Source organism: Suncus etruscus, chromosome 3 (genome assembly GCF_024139225.1).
Source record: "Suncus etruscus isolate mSunEtr1 chromosome 3, mSunEtr1.pri.cur, whole genome shotgun sequence".
Taxonomy (NCBI): Eukaryota; Metazoa; Chordata; class Mammalia; order Eulipotyphla; family Soricidae; genus Suncus; species Suncus etruscus.
In genome coordinates, this window is record NC_064850.1 from 15,063,340 (window position 1) to 15,086,482 (window position 23,143).

Below are 23,143 nucleotides of genomic sequence, written 5' to 3' on the forward strand. Positions count from 1 at the left end.
TTTCTGGCAAGCTTGGGAGACCATATGGGATGAAAGAAATTGAACCCAGATCCATCCCAGGTCAGCCGCATGCAAGGCAAACACCCTATCACTGTGCTATCACTTCGGCCTCAGGGGAGTTTAGTTTAATGTTTTTTGTTGAACACAAATGATGGCAGTCTTTTTAGTTAATAGTGTGATACCTAGAACTGTTAAAGGAGTGACTGTAATATTAAGAATTCTTTTAGCATTAGCTCTCTATACCATGATGACTGCAAATAACATAGGCAGAAATCTTAACTTCACTTTTAGGTCAGTTAGAATGTCTAACTGTTCATCTTAATGTGTTTATTAAAAATATGTATATCCGGGCCGGGCGGTGGCGCAAAGAGGTAAGGTGCCTGCCTTGCCTGCGCTAGCCTTGGACGGACCGCGGTTCGATCCCCCGGCGTCCCATATGGTCCCCCAAGCCAGGAGCGACTTCTGAGCGCATAGGCAGGAGTAACCCCTGAGCGTTACCGGGTGTGGCCCAAAAACCAAAAAAAAAAAAAAAGAAAAAAAATATGTATATCCCCCAGACTTTTTATTAAGAACGTAAATGATACTAATATATAGTTATTTACAGGTATCAGAGTATGAATGTTTGATTAATAGAAAAGTAATTTTATTTACTGAAAAATAAACAGCACCGACTTTGTTTTGACTTAATGAACACTACAGCTTGTCTTTTCGTTTAGGACTTGGGGATAACTCGCTTTTACTTAAAATGAACTCTTCAGTAGAATGAAGATAGTGAACAATTTTCTATCTTCTTTCTTCTTCTTCTTCTTCTTTTTTTTTTTTTTTGTGTGGTTTTTGGGTCACACCCGGCAGTGCTCAGGGGTTATTCCTGGCTCCAGGCTTAGAAATTGCTCCTGGCAGGCACGGGGGACCATATGGGATGCCGGGATTTGAACCGATGACCTCCTGCATGAAAGGCAAACGCCTTACCTCCATGCTATCTCTCCGGCCCCATCTTCTTCCTTCTTAATTTTAGTATTCAGTGATCATGTGGTGTATGTTGACATCCTACTGAATAAGTTTGGTAGATTTTTAGAGGAGCCACACCTGGTGGCACTTGGGTTACTCCTGACTCTGAGCTTAGAAATCACTCCTGGCAGGCTTGGAAGACCATATGGGATGCCAGGATCAAACTCAGATCAGCAGTGTGCAAGGCAAATGCCCTACCCTATGTGCTATCGCTCCGGCCTATGCTTGATAGATTTTTTTGAATTAAACCATTCTCTATAGAATATACTTGGATAAATTTTTTTCTTTTCTTTTTTTTTTTTTTTGGTTAAAACAAAATAGCTATGACTAAAGTGAATGTTTTAACATTTCTAAATGAAATTACTTGACCTATAAATTAAGTAGTAGTTTGCTACCACAACAACAAATAAATAGAAACCAATTTCACAAAATAAGTGTTGAGTTGAGATTTAAAATTTCATAACCTAACTTCTACCCAAGAATTTATACCAAAAAACTACCAACAGCTGTACCAGTCACTCATCTAATTTTTACATTTCTTCCTTCAAGTGATTTTTTTCTTCCTCTAGTGACTGCCCTGCCAACTTCAGTTTTTCCCTTTGGTGACCATGCTACCTGTGGTTTCCTTTTAAATTCTACTTGTCAGGAATAGTTAAGAATTATGTCCACTGGCTACCCTGTTGTATAACATAGTTCTGGAAGATCAGCTATAATAAACAGTATTTGTCCTAGATCCTATATAATTTTGGTGTACATGAGCTTTTGAAAAGATTTAACATTTAAAGGAATTTTGTGTATCAACATTGGAGGTGAAAAGTAAATATTAGTTTGGGAACTTGGATTTGGATTACTTAGCTAAGTAAAAATTACTTAATTTTAGGATATCGCTATTGTGCTTGAGCTGAAAAATATGTCCTGTAATTTGTAGTTTATATGTTATACTGGCAGAAAGTTGACAAATAGATAAAATAATTCTGTGATTGTTGGTCCTTCAGTTAGAGAAAATAATGCCTATAGACACAGAAATTCAGCTTTCTGGTAGTAGTCCATATATTATATTGGATTCATTATATAAAGAATATTCTCTAGGATAGCCTGAGGAGGGGATACAAATGTAAGCATTTTAAATAATGTTTGATTCAAACCAGTGTTTGGTGAAAATGACTTTTAATTAAGCAGAAGGATAATGTGAGCATCAGTCGTTTATATAAACTGGCAAGAAAGCTTATTTATACTAGAATTGAATCCAAATAATAGCATTCTTGTTTGTTTTTTGTTTTTCGGGCCACACCCATTTGATGCTCAGGGGTTACTCCTGGCTAAGCGCTCAGAAATTGCCCCTGGCTTGGGGGACCATATGGGACGCCGGGGGATCGAACCACGGTCCTTCCTTGCTAGGGCTTGCAAGGCAGACACCTTACCTCTAGCGCCACCTCGCCGGCCCCTTTTGATTTTTTTTTTGTTTGTTTTCAAATAATAGCATTCTTAATTTTATAGTCTATTTCAAACTTTTTATGTGTTTGAAAGACTGTTTCTGCTCTTAACTTCTATTTATATCTAGTGTTAAAATACTCTTTCAAAATCAGAATGATTCCTAAAATATTCAGATGACTAGGAAACTATATTTTAGACTCAAATGAATAAATGGACGCAATGAGCAATAAAGCAATTATTACTGCCCTAAAAAATTTTATGTAATACAGTTTAAGCCAGTGTTGTGATTTTGTTACTGTTGTAAACTTGGTTTTTGGTTTTTCTTTATTGGTTTGGGGTTAAGGTATGAGTTTCTACAGGTGTCATTTTTTTGACTTTCTTTCCTGGTATCAATTTCCCTTGGGTAGAGAGTTCAATGTAGTTTGATGCAGTGAAGCACTTCATAGAGTATATTCATGCCATTTTGAGATGAACATTTAAAAACCAAACTGTACAGCCTAGGAGTCAGTCAGTGGCTTCATTTCATGGTACCAAAATATGGACCAAGGATAGCGTGAGATGAAGTTCACATCCTTAACTCCTAGTTAATGCCTTCCTTTCCTGTTTCCTTTAGATGAAAAACATACCACTTGTTCCTTAGTGGGAACTAACAAATACTATGCTTTTAAAGCTCTGAGGGCTATAGGTGAAACAGGGGACTGTGAAGCTAAAATAAACAGCAAAACTTTCAGAAAAAAAGATGTAAGGCAACGGATCTCTAAAAAAGGCAATTGAAGTTGACTAGAAAGCAGTGAGGTCAGATCGCGAGAAAACTGTGAAGGAAGGTCATCTTGAAACAAACGACCCGTTCTTTATGTGGGATTCCCTCTGAGGGTGGGAAACCAGGGGAGACATAGGCTCAGCTGCTATTTCCATCTCTGACCTAGGCTCCTCTTTGACCTAAGTCTGTCTTGATGCAGCAGCACAGGCCAGCGAGGAGGCGGTGTCATTTCGCCGTGAACGCAGCACATTTAGGCGCCAGGCAGTGCGGCGCCGGCACAATGCAGGGAGTAACCCTACCCCTCCTACCTTGCTCATCGGATCACCCCTCAGGTACGGTATTTTGAAATTCCACCAAGCTTAGCATGCATGTAACAGACCTTCTGTCTGACCTGCTCTGTCGGTCCAGGAAAGCACCGAAACCGTTTTGTTTTTTTGGTTTTCACCCATTTTCCTCCTCTCTACAAGCCCTTTCTCTGCATGCGACCATGAGCCTATTGCATTGTGCATGCCTTGTGTTGCACTGTTGTAACAGAAGCAGATAGGTTTAGCCGACTTTAAATTGAAAAGCTAGTTGATGGCAGTCATGGAAGTGTGAACCGAGGCCTTACACGAGTCTCCTTTCCGAATTTTCTCCGTTCCATGTTAGTATCAACATCTCTCCTCTGTCTTCACAAAGTTTGATATGAACAAATGTGGGCTGAGTGATGAGCATGTTGAGAAGTCAAATACACAGCTGGGCCTCAGTTGGAGGAGCTAATTTGTTTGATTTCACTAAAATTTATATATTTGAAGCAAGTGCTTTATTTCATAATGATCAAGACTGGTAAATGACACTAACTGAAATCCTGGTAAATACTGTCAATTGGATGTATCTAATTCCTTTTTTTATCTTATGAGAAATTTCTTACCCATACAGTATCTATACTGTACTAAAAACCTACAAATTTTCTCAAGACCCCTAATTAAGAAATATTTATAGTATTTTAATTAAATTTTCATTAAAAATTTAATAGGTTTTTTTTTTGGGGGGGTGAAGGTAGATTGGGGCCATGCCTTATGATATTTGGGGACACACTCCCTGTTTAGAGCTTGAGTGGTTATTAGTAGCAAGATGAGGGGATAATATGAGGTGCTGGAAATTAAACTGGGGCTCCTGCATGCAAAGCATGTGCCCCAGCCCGCTGAGCCATCTCTCTGGCCTCAATTGTGTCAAATGTCCTGAGTCTGTCATAAATTTGAAGTATAAAAATTATTCCAAAAATGTGTGTTTTCCTTTAAGAATGTATAGATAGATGGACAAAGATATTTTGCCTTTGCTATTTAAAGCAGTGCCTGCCAATGCTATACCATATACTTAGGTTATCTCTCTGTCAAGAAGCACCATTATTTAAATTTATTTTTTAACACATTTAAATTTTAAAAGATGATTTGAACACATGGTTGGTTGGAAAAGATAAGCAGTTTTTCTGATTAAATTCTTGTTCTTCAGAGCAGTGTTTCTTTTAAATGCTGTTTTACTCTGCTGAGATTTTAGTGGGGGGCCAATTAGTGGGGCCCACTTGAGAGACCCTTTTGTGCTGGGAATTGGCTGCATGTGCCTTTATACCCAGCACTATCTCTCTGACCCACATTTCCCTGAGATTTATTAATGCCAGGAACTTAATTTTTCATAGGTCATGTTCCTGCTAATCTTGTAGCAATACATACATTTACAAAAAAGTAGTTCAACTAGGGTTTATAATAGAACTATGGAAAGGAACCAGTTTTTTAAAAAAAAAAATGGTTAGAAACCTTTGCTGAATACCTTTGCTTTTGTAAACCCTCTTCTGCTGTTTGCTTTCTACCTCTTTTGCTTCCTAAGGTCATTTTTTTTTTCCAGCTAAAGGTTTGTGCCTACTCCCACATGCAGTAAAAGCAGTGCTTCATTTTACAATTTTTATTTTGTGTTTCTCTAACCTCTGCTTTTTTTGCTCCTTGAATAAATACTTGCCATAGTCCTTTGTGCTTTTTTTTTTTTTTTAGCTGACTTCATGTTGGTGTGTCTTAAACCTTATTTAAACCTTCTCTTACTCTTTAAAAAACCTTCTCATTCTTTGCTAAGAGCTTGCTGATTCCTCTCATCAAACAAAATAGAAAGATTAGATTTTTTTTTTCCTCTTCCCGGTGGAATATTAAAGAACTACATTCTCATTCAGCCAGTCAAATAGGAGTTATTTGTGCTTTTCTAGGCTTTTACTGTATCAAAGTCGAAAATGATATTTAACTTATTCAACTACTTATAAAGTACTCACATTAGAATTTTGGAAAATGATCTTATTACTATTAGGAGATTCCAGTTTATCTACTAATCTGACTTCATTATAAATAAAATGAAATAAAATTTAGTTGTGAGAAATTAGGGGAAATATTAGTTTTATAAAAGCATCTTCCATAATTGCAGAATATTAAATTAAGGTATATTGGTGTTAATTACTTATATAAAATACTATCTTTAAATATTGGGTATCATGATCACGTGTTTTTGGAAAAGTATTTCTCAAAAAGAAATAGGTGTGATTGTGCTTTCATTATAATATATAAATATCAATAAAATCTTAATTATTCCTAAAAATCTATAAAGCAACTTGGTATAATATATTGCTAAGGGTTTGGGGGAATATTATTATTTTTCTCAGGGAGAGTTTTTGTAACATTTTATGTATGTTAGAATTATTTTTTTCAAAGTCATTTTCATTTTATTAGCATTGTAGGTAGGCTGTCTAGGTATGTATTTTTTCAGGCTGTATAGATATATATTTTTTCCAGTTACTAGAGTTGAAAAAGAAGATAACTTCTTAAAAAATGCATACTACTATGTTAGTAGTTCTGCATTTACATGTTAATGTAAGTAGTTCTATATTTATGTTTACAACTATAATTTTACTTCTTTTATAACTCTGGTTAACAAACTAAAGTGAAAAGAAATCAGTAAATGTGGGGGGTAGAAGAAAAAAACTGTTTTATTTTTATTGCTAAACTATTGTAGAACTGGAAGATTTTTAATCAGCAAAGGTCACCGTAGCAACAGAATCCATGATTTGAAAGTAGGGATTATTTTGTGTACTCTGTGATGAATCAACCAAATACTGTTTGTATACTGTCTTCAGAATCTGGAGATTCAGAGGAGTAATGTCATTGCACTCTTAAGAGTTTACATTTTCGTTAGAAAGACAGATGAAAGTATTTAACAGTATAAAGCAAAACTTAGCAATAGCGATATTTCTGACTTTTAAATGAGAAATGTGACATCATTAAGATTGTGCATCAGTGATGCTGATAGTTGGTAGTTATGAATCTTTAACTTTGCTGTGGTGTAAAATAGTTGCTACCTTTTCTTATATTGGTAGTTTTGTTATACAGTTGGTACTATGAGAAAGATAATTCTTTGCTTAAGATAAAGTATAATACCCCAAAGTTTCTGCAAAGATGACAGTTCAGTTGTTGAAAGATTTTGAAATCAGAAAATCAAGAGACATTAACATTTTATGAAGAGCTTTTGATGTTCAAGGCCCAATGTTGTCAACCACAAAGGTTTTCTTTTTTTCAAGAGTTGATTTTTGTGCTTTTCCTACTACTTAAAAATGTTTAATATATGGGGCCGGGCGGTGGCGCTGGAGGTAAGGTGCCTGCCTTACCTGCGCTAGCCTAGGAGACGGACCGCGGTTCGATCCCCCGGCGTCCCATATGGTCCCCCAAGCCAGGAGCGACTTCTGAGCGCATAGCCAGGAGTAACCCCTGAGCGTTACCGGGTGTGGCCCAAAAACCAAAAAAAAAAAAAAAAAAAATGTTTAATATATTTGTGTATATTGATGATTACTGTATTTTAAAATACAATCACATAAAGGATATCAAATGGCCATATAGCATCTTTTGACATGACTACAAGTGAAAATTTTAATGGAATATTAGGCTCATTTTTATAGTCTATTTCTGTATCTGAAGGGACATAATACTTGAATCACTTTGCATATTTCTATCATTTTGGTAGGATTGTATTTAGATAGCTCCTAAGGAAGGGGAACAGATTTTTTAACAAATTCTACTCCATAGACATTATTAAATGAAGGTTTTATTCATGGTCCCACTCATATAGTCAGTAAATTATTGACAGGTCAGCAATGTGCATTCTTAGTGTTTTCATGGTCTTTATTTATCTATGTGTACTTTTCATTAGCTCTAAAAGAAGCCCAAAAAATTAATGTTCCTGGTAATGGTGTTTAGTAGAACTCTGTAGTGTGCTGTCCAGTCGAGTGTGGTAGACAGTGATTAGTAATGCCTAAGTACTGTGGTCGGTAGCTTTTAGCTATGGCAGCCACTTGGTAAGTGTCATGGCTCTTGAGCACTTGGAATGTGGTTTAACAGAGTCACTAAAATTTTCGTTACTAAAAATGGGTTCTCAAGATTTCTATAACAGTGTAGTTCCAGAGTGTTGTTCTTTTTTTTTTTTCCATACCATGTTTTAAATATAAATACAGCATTTTCTATGTAGTCTTTTATGGCTACTTTAAGTTACACATGACTTTACAATCTGGAGCAGATAAGTTTGTTTTACAGACATTTGAGAAACTTTCATTAACTGAATTAAAAAGAAGTTGATTCTTATAAATTATAAGTAAATTGATAAGTTTTATATAAAAATCTTATAAAATGAAGCCAACTTTGTTTTTCCCTAAAAGAGCTAATAATTTTAGTATCAGACTAGAGAATACCTTGGTAACTATATCAGTGTTTTGAGTTTCATCAATATGAATTTGAATACAGTACTAAGGATGCTCAATTTTATAGTTTTAAAATTAAAATTAGTTAATGTAATTTCTTAACTTTAATAATTTTAGCAAATAATTTATAATGAAACACTAAATATTTGTTAATTTATGAAAGTTTATAATCATGACTGATTACTGGTTTTCAGTTTGACTAAAGATTTTTATAAACACCTTGTTAATGAAATGGGTATGGATTGAAAGAGACTGACAAAATTTAGTAAGGGAATATAATTACTATGACTGGGCTTTTCAGATATAAGTTAGTTTTTCAGAGGAAAATTCTTTATATGTATACTAATCACACCTCTTCCAGCATCCTTGTGGTCTGTTGCATTTCACTTGGCTGAGTCCGTGTTATTCTGGTTTTCTTGTACTAGTTTGTGGTTTTCTTTTGATTCAAAATTGTCATCTTGGTTGCATTTGGCAACGATTCTTTGGATTTCATGTATAGGTTCTGCCTTTTGTGAATTTGGAATATAGAATATTTGGAGGAATAAATTAGAATTATTACCACAGGGTCATATATAAAAGTACATATATTTTACAGAAGTAATTGGAACAATCTGCAGTCTACATATATTTAACATAGTTGTGATTTTTTTATGTGCTGCTTTTTCCTTATATTAAAGTTTTGTTGCTTTAGGAAAAAAGTTAGTTTAATTAATTCACACAGGCATTAAATGTTTATTGTATTCATCACTCTGAATTAAATTTCTAAAGACCAGAAAATTTAAGCTGTCAGTATAGTCTCTATATTTTACAAATTCGTTGTTTTTTCTTAAGTTACATTGGAAACTTTTTTTAAAATCAGTTTTCTATGTTGACTTCATTTTAGCTATTGTTTTCTCTTTTCTTCCCTGTAATGTCTCCCCAATCCATGTTTTTTCCTAGCCTTCAAGATGGTCAACAAGGCCAGCAGTCCACAGCCCAGGTCAAAGTGCAGTCCCGTCCCCCTTCCCAGGCTGCAGTGCTCAGTGCTAGTGCCTCCTTGCTGGTGAGAAATGGGAGTGTCCACTTAGAAGCAACACATGACAATGCATCTGCTGTAGGCGGCAGCAGTTTGCACGATGAACTTGGTATGCAGGCCTTATGTAATCTTGGTGATAAGAAATTTAACAGCAAAGAATGGGTAATAATAATTGCAATTCTTTCTTGAGAGAGTTTCGTTTTGGAACAGTGGGGCAGTTCTTGATAGTATTTGCCCTGTATGTTATAAAGAGAATCAGAGGTCTGTTGATCCCTTTTCTGTTTTTCTCTACTCTTAACTTTGAGCATTTTCTTTTGAGCATGCCCACTTAACAGGTAGTTAAATATATTAATGAATATTCATGGTTTAGTCTTAAGGCAATTCTGTTGTTCCTTGGCATTTGTGTCATTGGTAAAACGTTGATATTTTTAAATTATATTTTTACTATGGCTTAGGTCTTGCAGAAAAGGCAAAACCTTTTATTTTTAACAATATATTACTTTGCAGTTTTACTTTTTGGTCTTCTATCATTTGATAGATGTCATCATCCCATTACCTATTGTAGAACTTAATGTAATTTTAAATGCAGTACTTTGAAGACTTTATGGCTTTTCTAATATAAAGTTAATTCTCAGAGGAATGAGGTAGTTGAAACCTAGGTCATATATGTCAAGCCATGTAGCTATGGTTTACTTTGTACAACTCAACTTTCTTGCATTTAGTATGCACATTGAGAACAACTTACGTAAATACGATAAAGATGAAAGTCTTATTGCAGTAAAATTATATTTTGAAAACAGTTTGCTCATCATCATATCATTCACATTGTAACTAATTCTCATGTATAAATATGATAATCCAGTGGTAGTCTGATTAGAAGAATCTATGTGTGAAATGCCACATTTCAAGTATTCTTATTTTTTAACTTGATTTTGTGAAAATTTTAGCGACATTTAGATCCTAATAAAAGATACACGAATTGAGGAAAATGATATCTTTAATAATCATTTGAAAATTCACAATGATCACTTAAGATATTTATAATCAAAATGGTCATTTAAGATACGCATACAATTTCATTATTTCTAAATAAAGTGAAAAACCAATGAAATACTTTAATTTTGAATAATTTTTGTTTTGAGTTTATAATTTGAAGAGACATATAGATGTTACTTAAAAGTGTAAGATAGACTCCACTTTAGTTGCCTGCTTTGATTTGAATCAGTGATTTATTTTTTTAAGTTGCAAAAATGTTTAGTTATTAAAGTTACAAACATTTAGTTCATAATTTTTTACTGATATTAATTACTCTGATGTCAACTGAAAATTTGCCAATTTGTGTATAGAAAATTTCACTGTCAACATTACTTTTTAAATTTAAGAGGGCTTGCATAAGAGGCTTAATTTTCATCGATTGACATGGTTTGTTTCGTTGTTTGTTTTGGAGCCACAACTGGCTGTGGTCAGGGATGACAGGGATCAAATTGGAGTTGGCCAGATGCTAGGCAAGTGCTCTACCTTCTATTTATCTCGCCAGGCCTAATCCTTGGGATTTATAGCCTTTGACAAGCATAAAATAAAACATTTTCCCATATACATTTCATAATTTTTTCTAAGACTTGTTAAGTAGGCTTTAATTATGAAATTTCATCCCTAAAGCCACCCTAGGTTACTGAAAATTTTGCACTTATGAACTGTCTTGACAGTTCTGATGGGGGCCTGAGCAGTGGCACAGCAGTAGGGCGATTGCCTTGCACGCGGCTGACCCAGGACAGACCGCAGATTGATTCCCCAGCATTCCATATGGTCCCCCAAGCCTGGAGTGATTTCTGAGCGCATAGCCAGGAGTAACCCCTGAGCGTCATTGGTTGTGGCCCCCCCAAAAAAAACCAAAACCAAAACAACAAACAAAACAGTTCTGATGAGAACTGTTCGATGAAGTGACTTTAGCTTCCACTGGTCAATCTTGAGACTTTTTTTTTTATTTAGAATTTATGTTTTATGACAACTAAATTCTGATACAAGGTTCTTGGCTCTGGTAATTGAACAAGTATTAAGTAATAAATGAAAAGTGTAGATACCTGTTTCATAGCACATAAAGCTAAATGCTAAAGATTGTGAAAATGAACTGCAGCTGAATTAAAAGGAATTGTAGAGACACTGAATTTTATGTGGTTCAAATTTCTACATGGTTTTAATTAATAGCAGTAAGAAAATTTTGCATGAATAAATTTGGCTATGGTTTATTCAAAGTCAGAGAGACACTACAGGAGTTAAGATGGTTGTCTTTCTCTGGTCAACACTGGCAGCACATACAGTCCTCCAAGCATCTCCAGGAATAATCCCAGAGTAGAGAACTATGAGCAAGCCCTGAGCACAGCTGGATTTGGTTCCCCACAACTAAAAAATCAGAGGTGATTAGAATGTTAATATTAGCTATGAGATTCCTTAAAAGTTTGGAATATTTATTTTTTTCAAATTTAGCTTGTCTTACTGAAAAATTAATGTACAACATTGATGTCAAAATGTATGCAGCATACAGACATATAAAATGCATGTACATACATTTTATACAAAGCATTTATAACATTTATAAAAGCTCATATATGCATATCTAATGCATATATATGAATTTGTATATGTACATTTATCTGTTATAGTGTGTTTATTTTTAGACTGAGGAATAGTTCTTTTGGGTTAAGCTTACAATCACGCCTTGTTACTGTTGTTTTTCATATTGTTTCTTTCCTATATCTATGCTGTGAGTAAAAACATTCCTTTCCTACACTAAACCCTGATAAGTATCCCTCTTTTCTTTTTAGTTTTTATCAAAATTTATTTAGAAAGGTATGAGAGGAGAGAAATAGAGAAGTGTATGTTCGAAAAAGGACATCGGCTTCTCCAGAGTGGAAATAAGCAAAGAAATGTAGAGGCCTCAAATTTCTAAAAGAGTCTTTTTTTTGTATTTGGGTCACAACTGGTGGTACTCGGAGGTTATCAGAGATTAAACCCAGGTCAGCTGCATGCAAGGCGAATGCTCAGGCTCCTAAGAGTAAGAATCAAAAAATCAAAATGCAGAGTAAGAGGGCTCTTAAGGACCTTGAAGTTTAATAATCTTTAATTATTTCTGGGGCCGGAATGGTAGCATAGTGGTAGGGCATTTGCCTTGCACACGTCTAACACAGGATGGACACAGGTTCAATCCTTGGCATCCCATGTGGTCCTCTGAGCCAGGAGTGATTTCTGAGCACAGAGCCAGGAGTAACCCCTGAGTGCCTCTGGGTGTGGCCCTGCCACTCCCAAAAGCAATTATTCCTGCTATTGTGGTTGGTCATTTTTATTCATAAAAATGGAAGTTATATTTTTTTTGGAAAAAATAACCCTTAATTTGTCCTTACTTTTTTTTTTTTTCTAAATACGAAATTCTGTTTTAAATTTTGTTCTTTAGGGGCCGGAGAGGTGGCGCAAGAGGTAAGGTGTCTGTATTGCAAGCGCTAGCCAAGGAAGGACCGCGGTTTGATCCACCGGCGTCCCATATGGTCCCCCCAAGCCAGGGGCAATTTCTGAGCACTTAGCCAGGAGTAACCCCTGAGCATCAAATGGGTGTGGCCCCCCCCCAAAGAAAAGAAAAATTTTGTTCTTTGATAAAAGGAATAGCAACATAAAGAATATATAAGTGAAATTAGAATCTCTTTTTATTGAAGCACTAAAAATGCTCAGTTATAGAGAGAAGAAAGAAATGCTAAGATGTTTGGCACTTTTTATAGTCTATTTTCCTATCCTTGTAATAGAAATACAAGTTTATTACTAGAATTTATGGAATACTAGAATAATATAATAAAGAAAACTTAAGTGATCTAAATTAGTATCACTCAGAGATAATCACTATTAATATTTTATAATTTTCCCCATGCGCATGTGTATATACTTTTCTAGAACAAAATCTGGAGTATGTGTGATTTTTATGTCTTGTTTTTTTTCACTTAACACATCATAACATTGACTCATATTCTTTAATCTTTTTCAAGAGACTGCTTAATATTTTACTACTTAGATGTACTTGAAATAGAGTGTTGTAGAGTGTTGTGGGCTCCAGAATCAGATTTCCAATCTTGAATATCAACCTCTACCACTTACTAACAACCGTTTTACTTTGGACGAGGTATTTTTTTCTCCCTCTTCCTCAGTCTGCTCATTTATTAAAGGGATACTAATATATTTACTCAGTAGGTTTCAGATGTGGATTGCATCAGAATATGAAAAGCTGTGAAATAATAATTTATATACAGGCACTGCTACTAAATTATTAACATCTACAGTTACTTAATCAGTTGCCTAATCCTTTATTAATTCTCATGCTGAATCCTGAGATTTCCTTGTTGTAATAAAAACTCCACTGAACATCCTTTTTGTATACTAGTGAAACTTTCCATAGGATAAATGTATTGAAATGGAACCATAAGCTAACAGAAATAAACATTATTGGGGTCTTGATGTATACTGCTCATTGCTTTATGAAAAAAAAATTGCTAGTTTATATATGTCATCTGTCAGGCCTCATTAATATTATTATATTCCACAAAATTTATATTCAAAATAAACCTAGATTAAAAAGTTTTATGTATCAATTCTAGTCTTAAGACTCACAAGTTTGGGACCGGAGAGATGGCATGGAGGTAAAGCATTTGCCTTGCATGCAGAAGGACGGTGGTTCGAATCCCAGCATCTCATATGGTCCTTCAAGCCTGCCAGGAGCGATTTCTGAGCATATAGCCAGGAGTAACCCCTGAGCTCTGCCAGGTCTGACCCAAAAACCAAAAAAAAAAAGTTTATCATTATTGCTGTTGAAAAATTTTAATACCTGTCTTAAAATTTTTATAGACGTGATTGGTTGAGATAGTTTATGTCTTAGAAGTCTATATTCTGGGGCCGGAGAGACAGCGTGGAGGTAAGGCGTTTGCCTTACATGCAGAAGGTCATTGGTTCGAATCCCGGCATCCCATATGGTCCCCCCATGCCTGCCAGGAGCAATTTCTAAGCGTCAGCCAGGAATAACCCCTGAGCACTGCTGGGTGTGACCCAAAAACCACACACACACACAAAAGAAGTCTATATTCTTAAAAAAAAAAAAAAGATTATTAAGACACTAGATTCATATAGATATCCTTAAATTCCAAAGTATCATTGAAATATAGATTATATTTTTTGGGGGGGGGCACACCCAGCGATACTCAGGGGTTACTTGTAGCTGTACTAAGGATTTACATCTGCTGATGCTTGAGAGATCATATGGGATGCTGAGTTCTGAACTGAGATTAGCAAGACAAGTGCCCTACTTGCTGTACTATTGCTCCAGCCTCAGGTTAGATTCTTTTTTTTTTTTTTAAATAAAGAGAACACACACACACATACACACTCGGTTAGATTTTGGGGGTGGGTGGGTGGGTGTGTTACACCCGGCAGTGCTTGGGTTACTTACTCCTGGCTCTGTGCTCAGAAATCACTCCTGGCAGGCTCAGGGGATCATATGGAATGCCAGGATTTCGAACCACCAACCTTCTGCATGCAAGGAAAATGCCTCACCTACATGCTATCTCTCTGGTCCCTAGATATTTTTTTTTTTAATAAAGAGAACACACACACACACACACACACACACACACACACACACACACACAGTCAATGACTGAAATGAGAGAAGTTTTAAATTCTGCCATCAAAGTTTAAAGCGGTCTATCCCATTGCGTGTAGGTCAGTTTTATTTTCTTCTAATTACGGCTTCTGAACCTAGTCCAATGTGACTGCAACAAATGTTGACATTTCCTTGAGAATAGGAAGGGTGTGGTGATGGCTGTAATATAAATCAGAAACAGTTGGCTTTTATCTTTCAGATTGTAATTTGGGGAGTGTGCCTATCAATTTTTCCCATCCCATAGACAGTCACACAGTAATTTGTATCTACAGTAAGATGGGAATGTCTCTAATGAAGGGGGCATATGCATAGAGAAATTCAGTGAGGAATTTCTAAAAGGAATGAGAAGATAAATGCTGGAGATAATAGAAATGTGAATAACTTATCAAGAAAGTAGAAATTTTGTTTAGTTTATTTTTGTTTAGGGCCACACTGAGCCACTGCTCAGGGCTTACTTCTGGCTCTGCACTCAGACACTCCTGGGGAACCATATGAGGTGCTGGGGAATGAAATACAAATTAACCATTGACAGAGTGGCGCCTTACCCACTTACTGTCTTGCAAAAAGTTGAGTTTAAAAACAATGCAAGTTTAGCTTTTATAGACAAGCAGCTTACCATTGTTTATAATTTTTTTTTTGTTTTTGGGCCACACCCAGTGATGCTCAGGTTACTCCTGGCTATGTGCTCAGAAATTGCTCTTGGCTTGGGGGACCACATGGGACGCTAGAGGATCGAACCAAGGTCCCTCCTAGATCGGTCTCATGCTTCAAGGCTAATGCCCCACCGCTTTGCTATCGTTTCGGGCCCCCTTGTTTATAATTTTTTTAAATTGCAATTTAAAGCCGGGTTGAGCTATTTTTTTATTTATTGAATCTGTAATCAAGTTCATATTGGAAAACTTCTGGAGAAAGAAACAAAGGGATACCTTTGGAGAGTTAACCAAAACTATGGACCAAAAAATGAGCATATCTTTCAATCCACAGATTTTACAAGTGTATAAAGTGTCTGTATACAGTCCCCTGAAAGAAATGGTAACACATTTAGTAGTATTTTAAGGTTGATACATCTGTGCTGCTGACATGTAAAGTTAACTTGGGGCATAAGCAAAGCAAGGGAAACTTTAGGAAGTGTAAGGAGGATAATTAATTTTTCTTGAGATTCTCTTGTCTTTGTATAGTTCAGAACATAGAAACTTGGCAGTGACTGTCATTAGGGAATTGGGAACTTCATGATATATTTTTTGGTTTTCATGATATTTTTTGGTTTTTGGGCCACATCCGGTACGCTCCGGGATTACTCCTGGCTATGCGCTTAGAAATCACTCCTGGCTTAAAAAAAATTGCTCCTGGCTTGGGGGACCATTTGGTGTGCCTGGTGATCAAACCATGGTCCATTCTAGGCCAGCCACGTGCAAGGCAGATGCCTTACCGCTTGCCTCTTACACTGCTCCAGCCTCTTACATAATATTTTTAACTGAAGCATCAAGCAGCGAATTTCACTAGACTTGAAAACTTAGTATCTGTTGAAATGTTCACTGATTCTATGCTGTTTCATATTCTTTCATTCTGTTTGCACCTGTGCCTGTCCAGTATGAATATATTTGTTCTTAAGTCTGTTTTATTAAATATCAATTAAGTTTTGATGAATTGCATGTGTTAACATATGCAGTTTAAATTTGTTTTATTAAGTAACAATTAAGTTTTATTACTAGCATGTCATAACATGCAATTTGATTTTTTTTTTTTTTGCAATTTGATTTTTAACAGTGGTGTATTCCACATGTGTGTGGAATAGCACAATCAGGATGCAGGACATACTGTCATCCTCAAGAAGTGATATCGTTGTCCTTCCTCATCCCAGGCCATAGGCAGTTACTTCATATCCTCCAGTGTTCCTGCTACTAAAAAGTTTTATGAATGCAGTTAAATAACACTCATACTTTCTGTTTTGTTTTTCACTTGACGTGGTTCATTATGTTGTTGCATGTGTTTTACTGGTTTGTTCCTTGTATTGCTCTTATTGTGTGAATATATTGTATATTGCCTCTCCCTTTAGCTACTGATAGATATTTTTGTTTTGAAGGTTTTTTACTGTTGTACATAAGACCTCTAAACGTTTTTCAGTATTTCTTTTTTAACATTCCCAGCAGCAATTTGTGAGTTAAGGTTACCATTTTTCCTAACATTTGTCATTGGTAGCCTTTAAATTTTGGCTTGAATAGGTATGTTTTCGCACTGTGGTTTAAGTTATAGACAAGATTTCTGTTATAGTTTTATGTTTCCTGACGATGATGAGCACCATTTTATGTGTTTATTGGCTATTTGTAAACTTTCTTTTGTGAAGTGTGTCCAAATCTTTGCTAGATTTTTGTAATGATTGAAGTAACATTTCATTATAACATGTAAGTCACTGAAAATCACCCTTGAACAAAATACTACATTAAGTTTGCTACTGAAAAAAATGGATTGCTTGTTTTACTACCGAGTCATGAGATATTTTGCTATTTTAAGTAAACCTAATTTTGATATTTTAGATGCAAGTAATTATAAAAAAATTTAACATCTTGTGATTTGCTTTCATGTTAACGTAGTGGCTTTGCCACTCAGTACCATTGTTACACATTGTTTAAAGTAATAAGGAATATATTTGTCCTTATGAAAGAAAATGTTAGCAAAAGATGAAATTATAGTAGAATATGAATTTATGCTTTCTCTTTTGAAAGATTTGCTCTATCTGAACAATGGGAAGAAAGATGATAGCGAATTAAAATTTGTCGTGTTAATTCAGAACTGGGGAATTAAAGTCGTTTCAGTGAAATACATATGCATTTACATTTATATCTTTTAAAGTTAATAACATATAAAAATGACTGTTTTTTTATTGTTATATTAGAGATAACATGTTTTTTCATACCAGTACTGAAAAGGTCTCTTAAACCAACCATTTTCTTATATTTGCCACTTATTTTTATTACTATCATTTTTGCTACTTATTATTTTCTTCTTTTGGGAGGGTTTGGGTCACACTTGACGGTGCTCAGGGGTTACTCCTGGCTCCCACTCAGAAATCGCTTCTGATAGTATCAGGGGACCATATGGGATGCTGAGGATTGAATTCAGTTCCATTTCAGGTTAGCCTCATGCAAGACAAATGCCCTACCACTGTGCTCCAGCCCCTCATTATTCTCTTGATTTAAAAACATAGCATATTATTATACAATCCAGAAAGTACAGGTTTTCCCAGAATCAAAAAAAATTTTTTTAGAAAGTAAGTTTTCATTTAATTAAAGAACCGATTTCCAAAGTTATTGGCAGTTGAATTCTAGGCATTTCATATTTCAGCATCCACCCCACTTCTAGTGTCAATGCCTACCACTGGTGTTCCCGTATTCTATAATTCTGCCCCCAGCCCCTGCCTATGACTTTGACAGGCACATTACAAAGTTTAGTGGTTGCAGTGTAGATCTCATGTTTTCAGTATTCTTGAGTCTGCTTTGGATATATAGCTACACTACTCTTCGACATTACCAATCTAACTGAAGTTCCAACCTCTGTTTCCCCATTACTTCTCTCTCTCATCTTCCTTCCTGCCTTGATTTCTTTCTTCTCTGTCCTCCCTAAGATCTGGGTCCAAGGATGATCTAGGTATATCCCTTGTCCTCATTACATTTCCTCATCCAGTTACATAATCAAAACTTTCCATCACAAATTGTATAATATCTTGAGTTTCATATACATAGCACAGGAGTTAACAAAGTTCTGAAAACCTTTTTTTTTTTTTTTTCAGATGTGGGGAAACTATACCTTTGTGATAAATCCAACTAGATGCTTCTTTTTGTAAATAAAGCAAATGGGCTTATGTGTTTTCCATTGCTGCTTTGATGCTACAATGCCATACTTGAATTCTTGCAGTAGAGACATTCTGACCCACAAAGTTCAAAATATCTATTAGCTAATCCTTTACAAAAAGTATTTTTGATAGTTTCGATCCAGGAAAAAAGCAAGAGCACTAACCTCATGCAGCAGTGATTTGTACTTTTCTTTCTGGGTGGAACACGTGTATCGACAGAGACTCACAGTCTCACATATTCTCTCTTGAAAGTAAGTATAAAAATAGATCAGAAGCCAGAATGATAGCACAGCAGGTATGGCGTTTGCCATGCACATGGCCGACTTGGGTTCAATCCCTGGCATCTCATATGGACCCCAAGCCTTCCAGAAGTGATTTTTTTTTTTAGCATAGGGTCAGGAGTAACCCTTGAATACCACTGGATGTGCCCCCCCCCAAAAAAAAAATCCTTATGATTTTAACTTTATGTCATATGGTTAGAATTTTTGTTGATGGAAATACAAGTTAGAGAATTCTATTATTTCTTATGTCTTTTATTAGCATTTTGTCAGTGTTTGTTCCATAATTGTCTGTTCCATAGTTTTTGTCTTTAGGCCAATGCTTTAAATGTCTTGTTCTTAAAGTCAATACTGAATTTTATTCATCTTCTTGCTGCTCATCACTTCTGTATTAATCTATAGTTAATAATTTGAAATTCTCCAACCTTCAAAAATGAGTATGTACCTAAATTAGAATTTTTGTATACATAGAAGTTCTTTTTGAACACTAAAAATGAAAATTAACCAGGTACCTTTATTTTTGGAGGAGAGGAAGGGGGTAAACTTTGTGGTTCTCAGGTGCTCCTGGGTTGCTACCAATGAGCTGCATGAAGGCAAGTTCCTTGATCCCTGTACTGTGTCTCTGACCACCCAAATAATTTCATTTTCAAAAAAATTTAGAGGTCCCATTTCAGAGCCTGTGTTAACAAGAAGTTCCATATTCCAATCTTGTTTATTTTTTTAAATCTCGACACAGCTACTCAATAAGACATTATTATAAATGAAAGTTGGATTTCAGCAATAAATAATCACTAAATAATCACAGTTCCTATGAAGATTTGATTTTTTTATTGACCGCCTACTTCCCAATTTTTATAAGTTGAATATTTTTCTTAATGCAGGTTAGTATAAAACTACAGCTATTAATAAAAGCACATTTTTCTTCATACCTGAAAGGTATGAATAATTCCAAGTATATCTATACTTGCCGTGTATAGGTACAGATTTAAGATATTCATAGTCTTTATAAGCCTATAGTTATATTTTTTGTTTTATTTTTGAAGATACCTTGAGTAGATTCTCCCTTAAATGTTGCTAAATTTTTATCGAAACCCTCAGGTAAACGTTTCTTAGTATACTGCTTTCTAAGTTATTGTCAGAATAAAATGTTTGACCTCTGAAGAGAATAGTTGCCAAGCACAAAGATAAAAGGGGACATATATTGTTAGGGTATAGTGGGCCTATTCCATGAAGCTTTAGTACAGTGTTTTTTCTTATATGTATATACATATTTTTTGAAACCTGAATATATTTTTAATGTTAATAGGAAGATGTTCTGTTAAAAATATACTGTTAAAATAATATATAATATATTAAAATTACAACTGCTTTATTTAGATATGTTTTATACAGTTGTTTGTTCCTAAAGTTTACTGCTTGTTAATCACTGGTTCATAAAGAAGCATTCAGAGTTATAGATTTTTGGAGTAACGAAACCGTTCAGTTTGTGCAGCTTTCTTTGGTTGAAGGTTTTTGGGGAACATGCTTTATTTTTGTACTTATTTACAATGTTTCTCTGTATGTTTCATACTAAACATCTGCATAAAAATGTGATGATTTTTTTTTATCTTGTTTGAAAAGTAAGACTTTTTTCATTAATTTCATTGCATATAAGTATTTTAAATACCCCAAAGTAGAGCTTACATTTTTTAAAAATCCCTTGAATTATTAAATATTCAAAATTCATCTTTAATATTTTAAAGTTACCATATATAGAATTAACCTACCTAAAATAAAACATGTCTGCTATAAACATGTATACACATTCCACTCTTAAAGTCAGTAACTAAATATCTCAAATTTATTATTCTGGGATTTATTTTTTTTAACAAAATTTACAATTTTTAACTTATTCAATCTATGATTTTGATCAGGTATTTATTTTTTGTATTAATAAAACAATCTTAGCCACTTTTTTATTATGAAAAAAGCAAGGCATAAAAGTTATACATTTTAAAATTGCATTAGATTAAATTTTAATTTTTCTTTAATATTTTTTGACACCCATCCTATCACTTCAAAATATTTGCAGGTGTTGGAGCAATGATACAGCAAGTAGGGTGTTTGCCTTTCATGTGACCAACCCAGTCAATTCCTGCTATCATCAGGAATGATTCCTGAGCGTAAAGCCAGGAATAAACCTTGAACACTGCCAAATAAAAAAATTAAAAAAAAATTAGAACATTTAAGAAGTCGTTAGTTGGTTTGTATCATTTATTTTTAAGTTCTGTTTGTTTGGTTTTATGTTAGAGGTGCTAAGAATGAATGGTGATGATTACATGGGAATAAATAACATGATTTTAGATCATCTGTAGACTGAATAATATTCATTTGAAAAAGATCAGAAATTAAACTGAACCTTTATAGAATACTTTACCCCAATTCATCTCCAAAATATATGTGCTACCTTAGTTAGAAAACATCCCAATAAAGTAAAAATTATGTATATTCTATCTTTACCCATAGAAATTACTCAATCTTATTTAGTAAGGTACACGTTTCTGATTTTTTAAAAATTTGAATTATTGAAATGTTCTGTGAAATCCTTCAACATATTATTAGTATATTCTGCCAGTCTTGCCACTTTTCAAAGATTGAACTTACATAAAAATCATTGTATACTGTTTGCATCATAGGCATAGAAGAGAAATCATTTAGCCCTGACATTGTTAAATTTGTCCTCTGAGTCTTCTTTTGTAACCTCTGTAATCTGTTAATAAGAAAACATACTCTAAAAATAGAAATGACTTGGCCCCAAATAGTTGCAAAATTCTAGAGCTCATGTCTTTTCTCTGCTGAAAAACTTACCTTCATTGATTTATGTACTCCACTAACCATCAGGGTATCTAACGTAGCTGGGTAGAGTGAAGATCTACCCAATATCCAGACTTTTCAAATTCCATGATCAAAAATGACTAACTTTAAGGTGGTTTGAGGCATCCCTATGGTCCCCTGTGCCTGCCATGAGCGATTTCTGAGTGCAGAGCCAGGAGTCACCCCTAAGCGCCGCCAGGTGTTTACCCCCCCCCCCCAATTTTTTTTTAAATGACTATATTTGAAAAGGTTTTATTTTAAGCCTATATTTCTTTATAACCAAAATAATATTCAACTTTTTAAGTTCGGTATCTTCTATCTTTCTAGAGTTGTAGAATCATATAACTGGTACTCATGAAACTGTAGTATATTTATCAGCAACATTATGCTACATTTAACCAGTTAAACTTCGTTAGATCCATTTTTGATATTTTTTATTTTTTTATCTTAGAGATCAGAACAAAACTCCGAAGATAACATGCAAATGTATTGTCTTATAATTTGAGCTACCTCAAAGCTTAAGCAGCTTTCCAAGTGACTATCTCATTTTTCCCAAATAGTTATCAATTGACCTTTTATTTTTATTTAAAAAAATGTTTTTTATTAAGACCATTGTGAATTACAAGTCTTTCACAGTTGTGCTTCAGGTATTTAGTGACAGTGAATTAGGGCCATCCCCACCACCATTGTTGACCTCCCTCCACCAGAGTTCCTGGCATGCATTCCATACCTCCACCCCTAGCCCCCAGGTCTACCAGTGGAACAGGTCCATTTTATGTTTAGCTTGTTATAGTTTGGGTCTCTTGATTCCGTTGTTGTTGACTTGACTTTGGCTTGTGTATTTAGATATGATCAATTTTTTTTTCACTCCATGTTCCTGAGACCGTTTGGCCCTTGGGCTCCATCTACTTTTTTCTTTCTTTTCTCAATGTAGGAAGACATAGAAATATGAGACAGAACAAAATGATTCAAGTTCTATGAAAAAGGTGGGAGTCCCTATCTAGAATATAAATAAAATTTAAAGAAAAAAATGGGGGGGGGCAGATGCAGTTTTTGTTTTCATTTTTGTTTTTTGCTTAGGCACAGCAAACGTTGGCTTGCAACATTAAACTCATTCATAGGATTGCTTGAATTAAAACCGTGCTGGCAGAAAAGAGTAGACAAAGCTGGCAAAAATTAACAATTTAAAATTTTAAAAAGTCTTTTTTTGCAGTGCCAGGAAATGAATTCAGAGCCTCACACTTAGGAGGCATGTTGCATCTCCAGGCCTTTTAATTTTTTTATTTTAATTTTTTTCAGTCATTGATGTGCTTTATTGGAATAAAATTTCAATGACAGTCAACTTTTATTTACAGAATTTGATGTATATGGATTTCCTCAAACCTAACTGGACACAAATGAAGATAATCCACTAATGTATTTTCTTATTTGCAGCTTATATAACAAAAAAAGGTGTTTGCCTCACTTGCCCAAAAAACCCCACTACTGTAAATG

General features: G+C 34.7%; 1 protein-coding gene across 1 annotated transcript in view; it reads left to right on the plus strand.

Moving 5' to 3' along the window:
• Positions 1-23,143, plus strand: part of PCNX1 (pecanex 1) — a 171,527-nt gene that overhangs the window by 86,860 nt on the left and 61,524 nt on the right. Inside the window, exons 7-8 of the mRNA XM_049770285.1 lie at positions 3,402-3,534; positions 8,901-9,085. Coding sequence (XP_049626242.1) covers positions 3,402-3,534; positions 8,901-9,085 — 318 coding nt within the window. The remainder of the gene's footprint in view (positions 1-3,401; positions 3,535-8,900; positions 9,086-23,143) is intronic.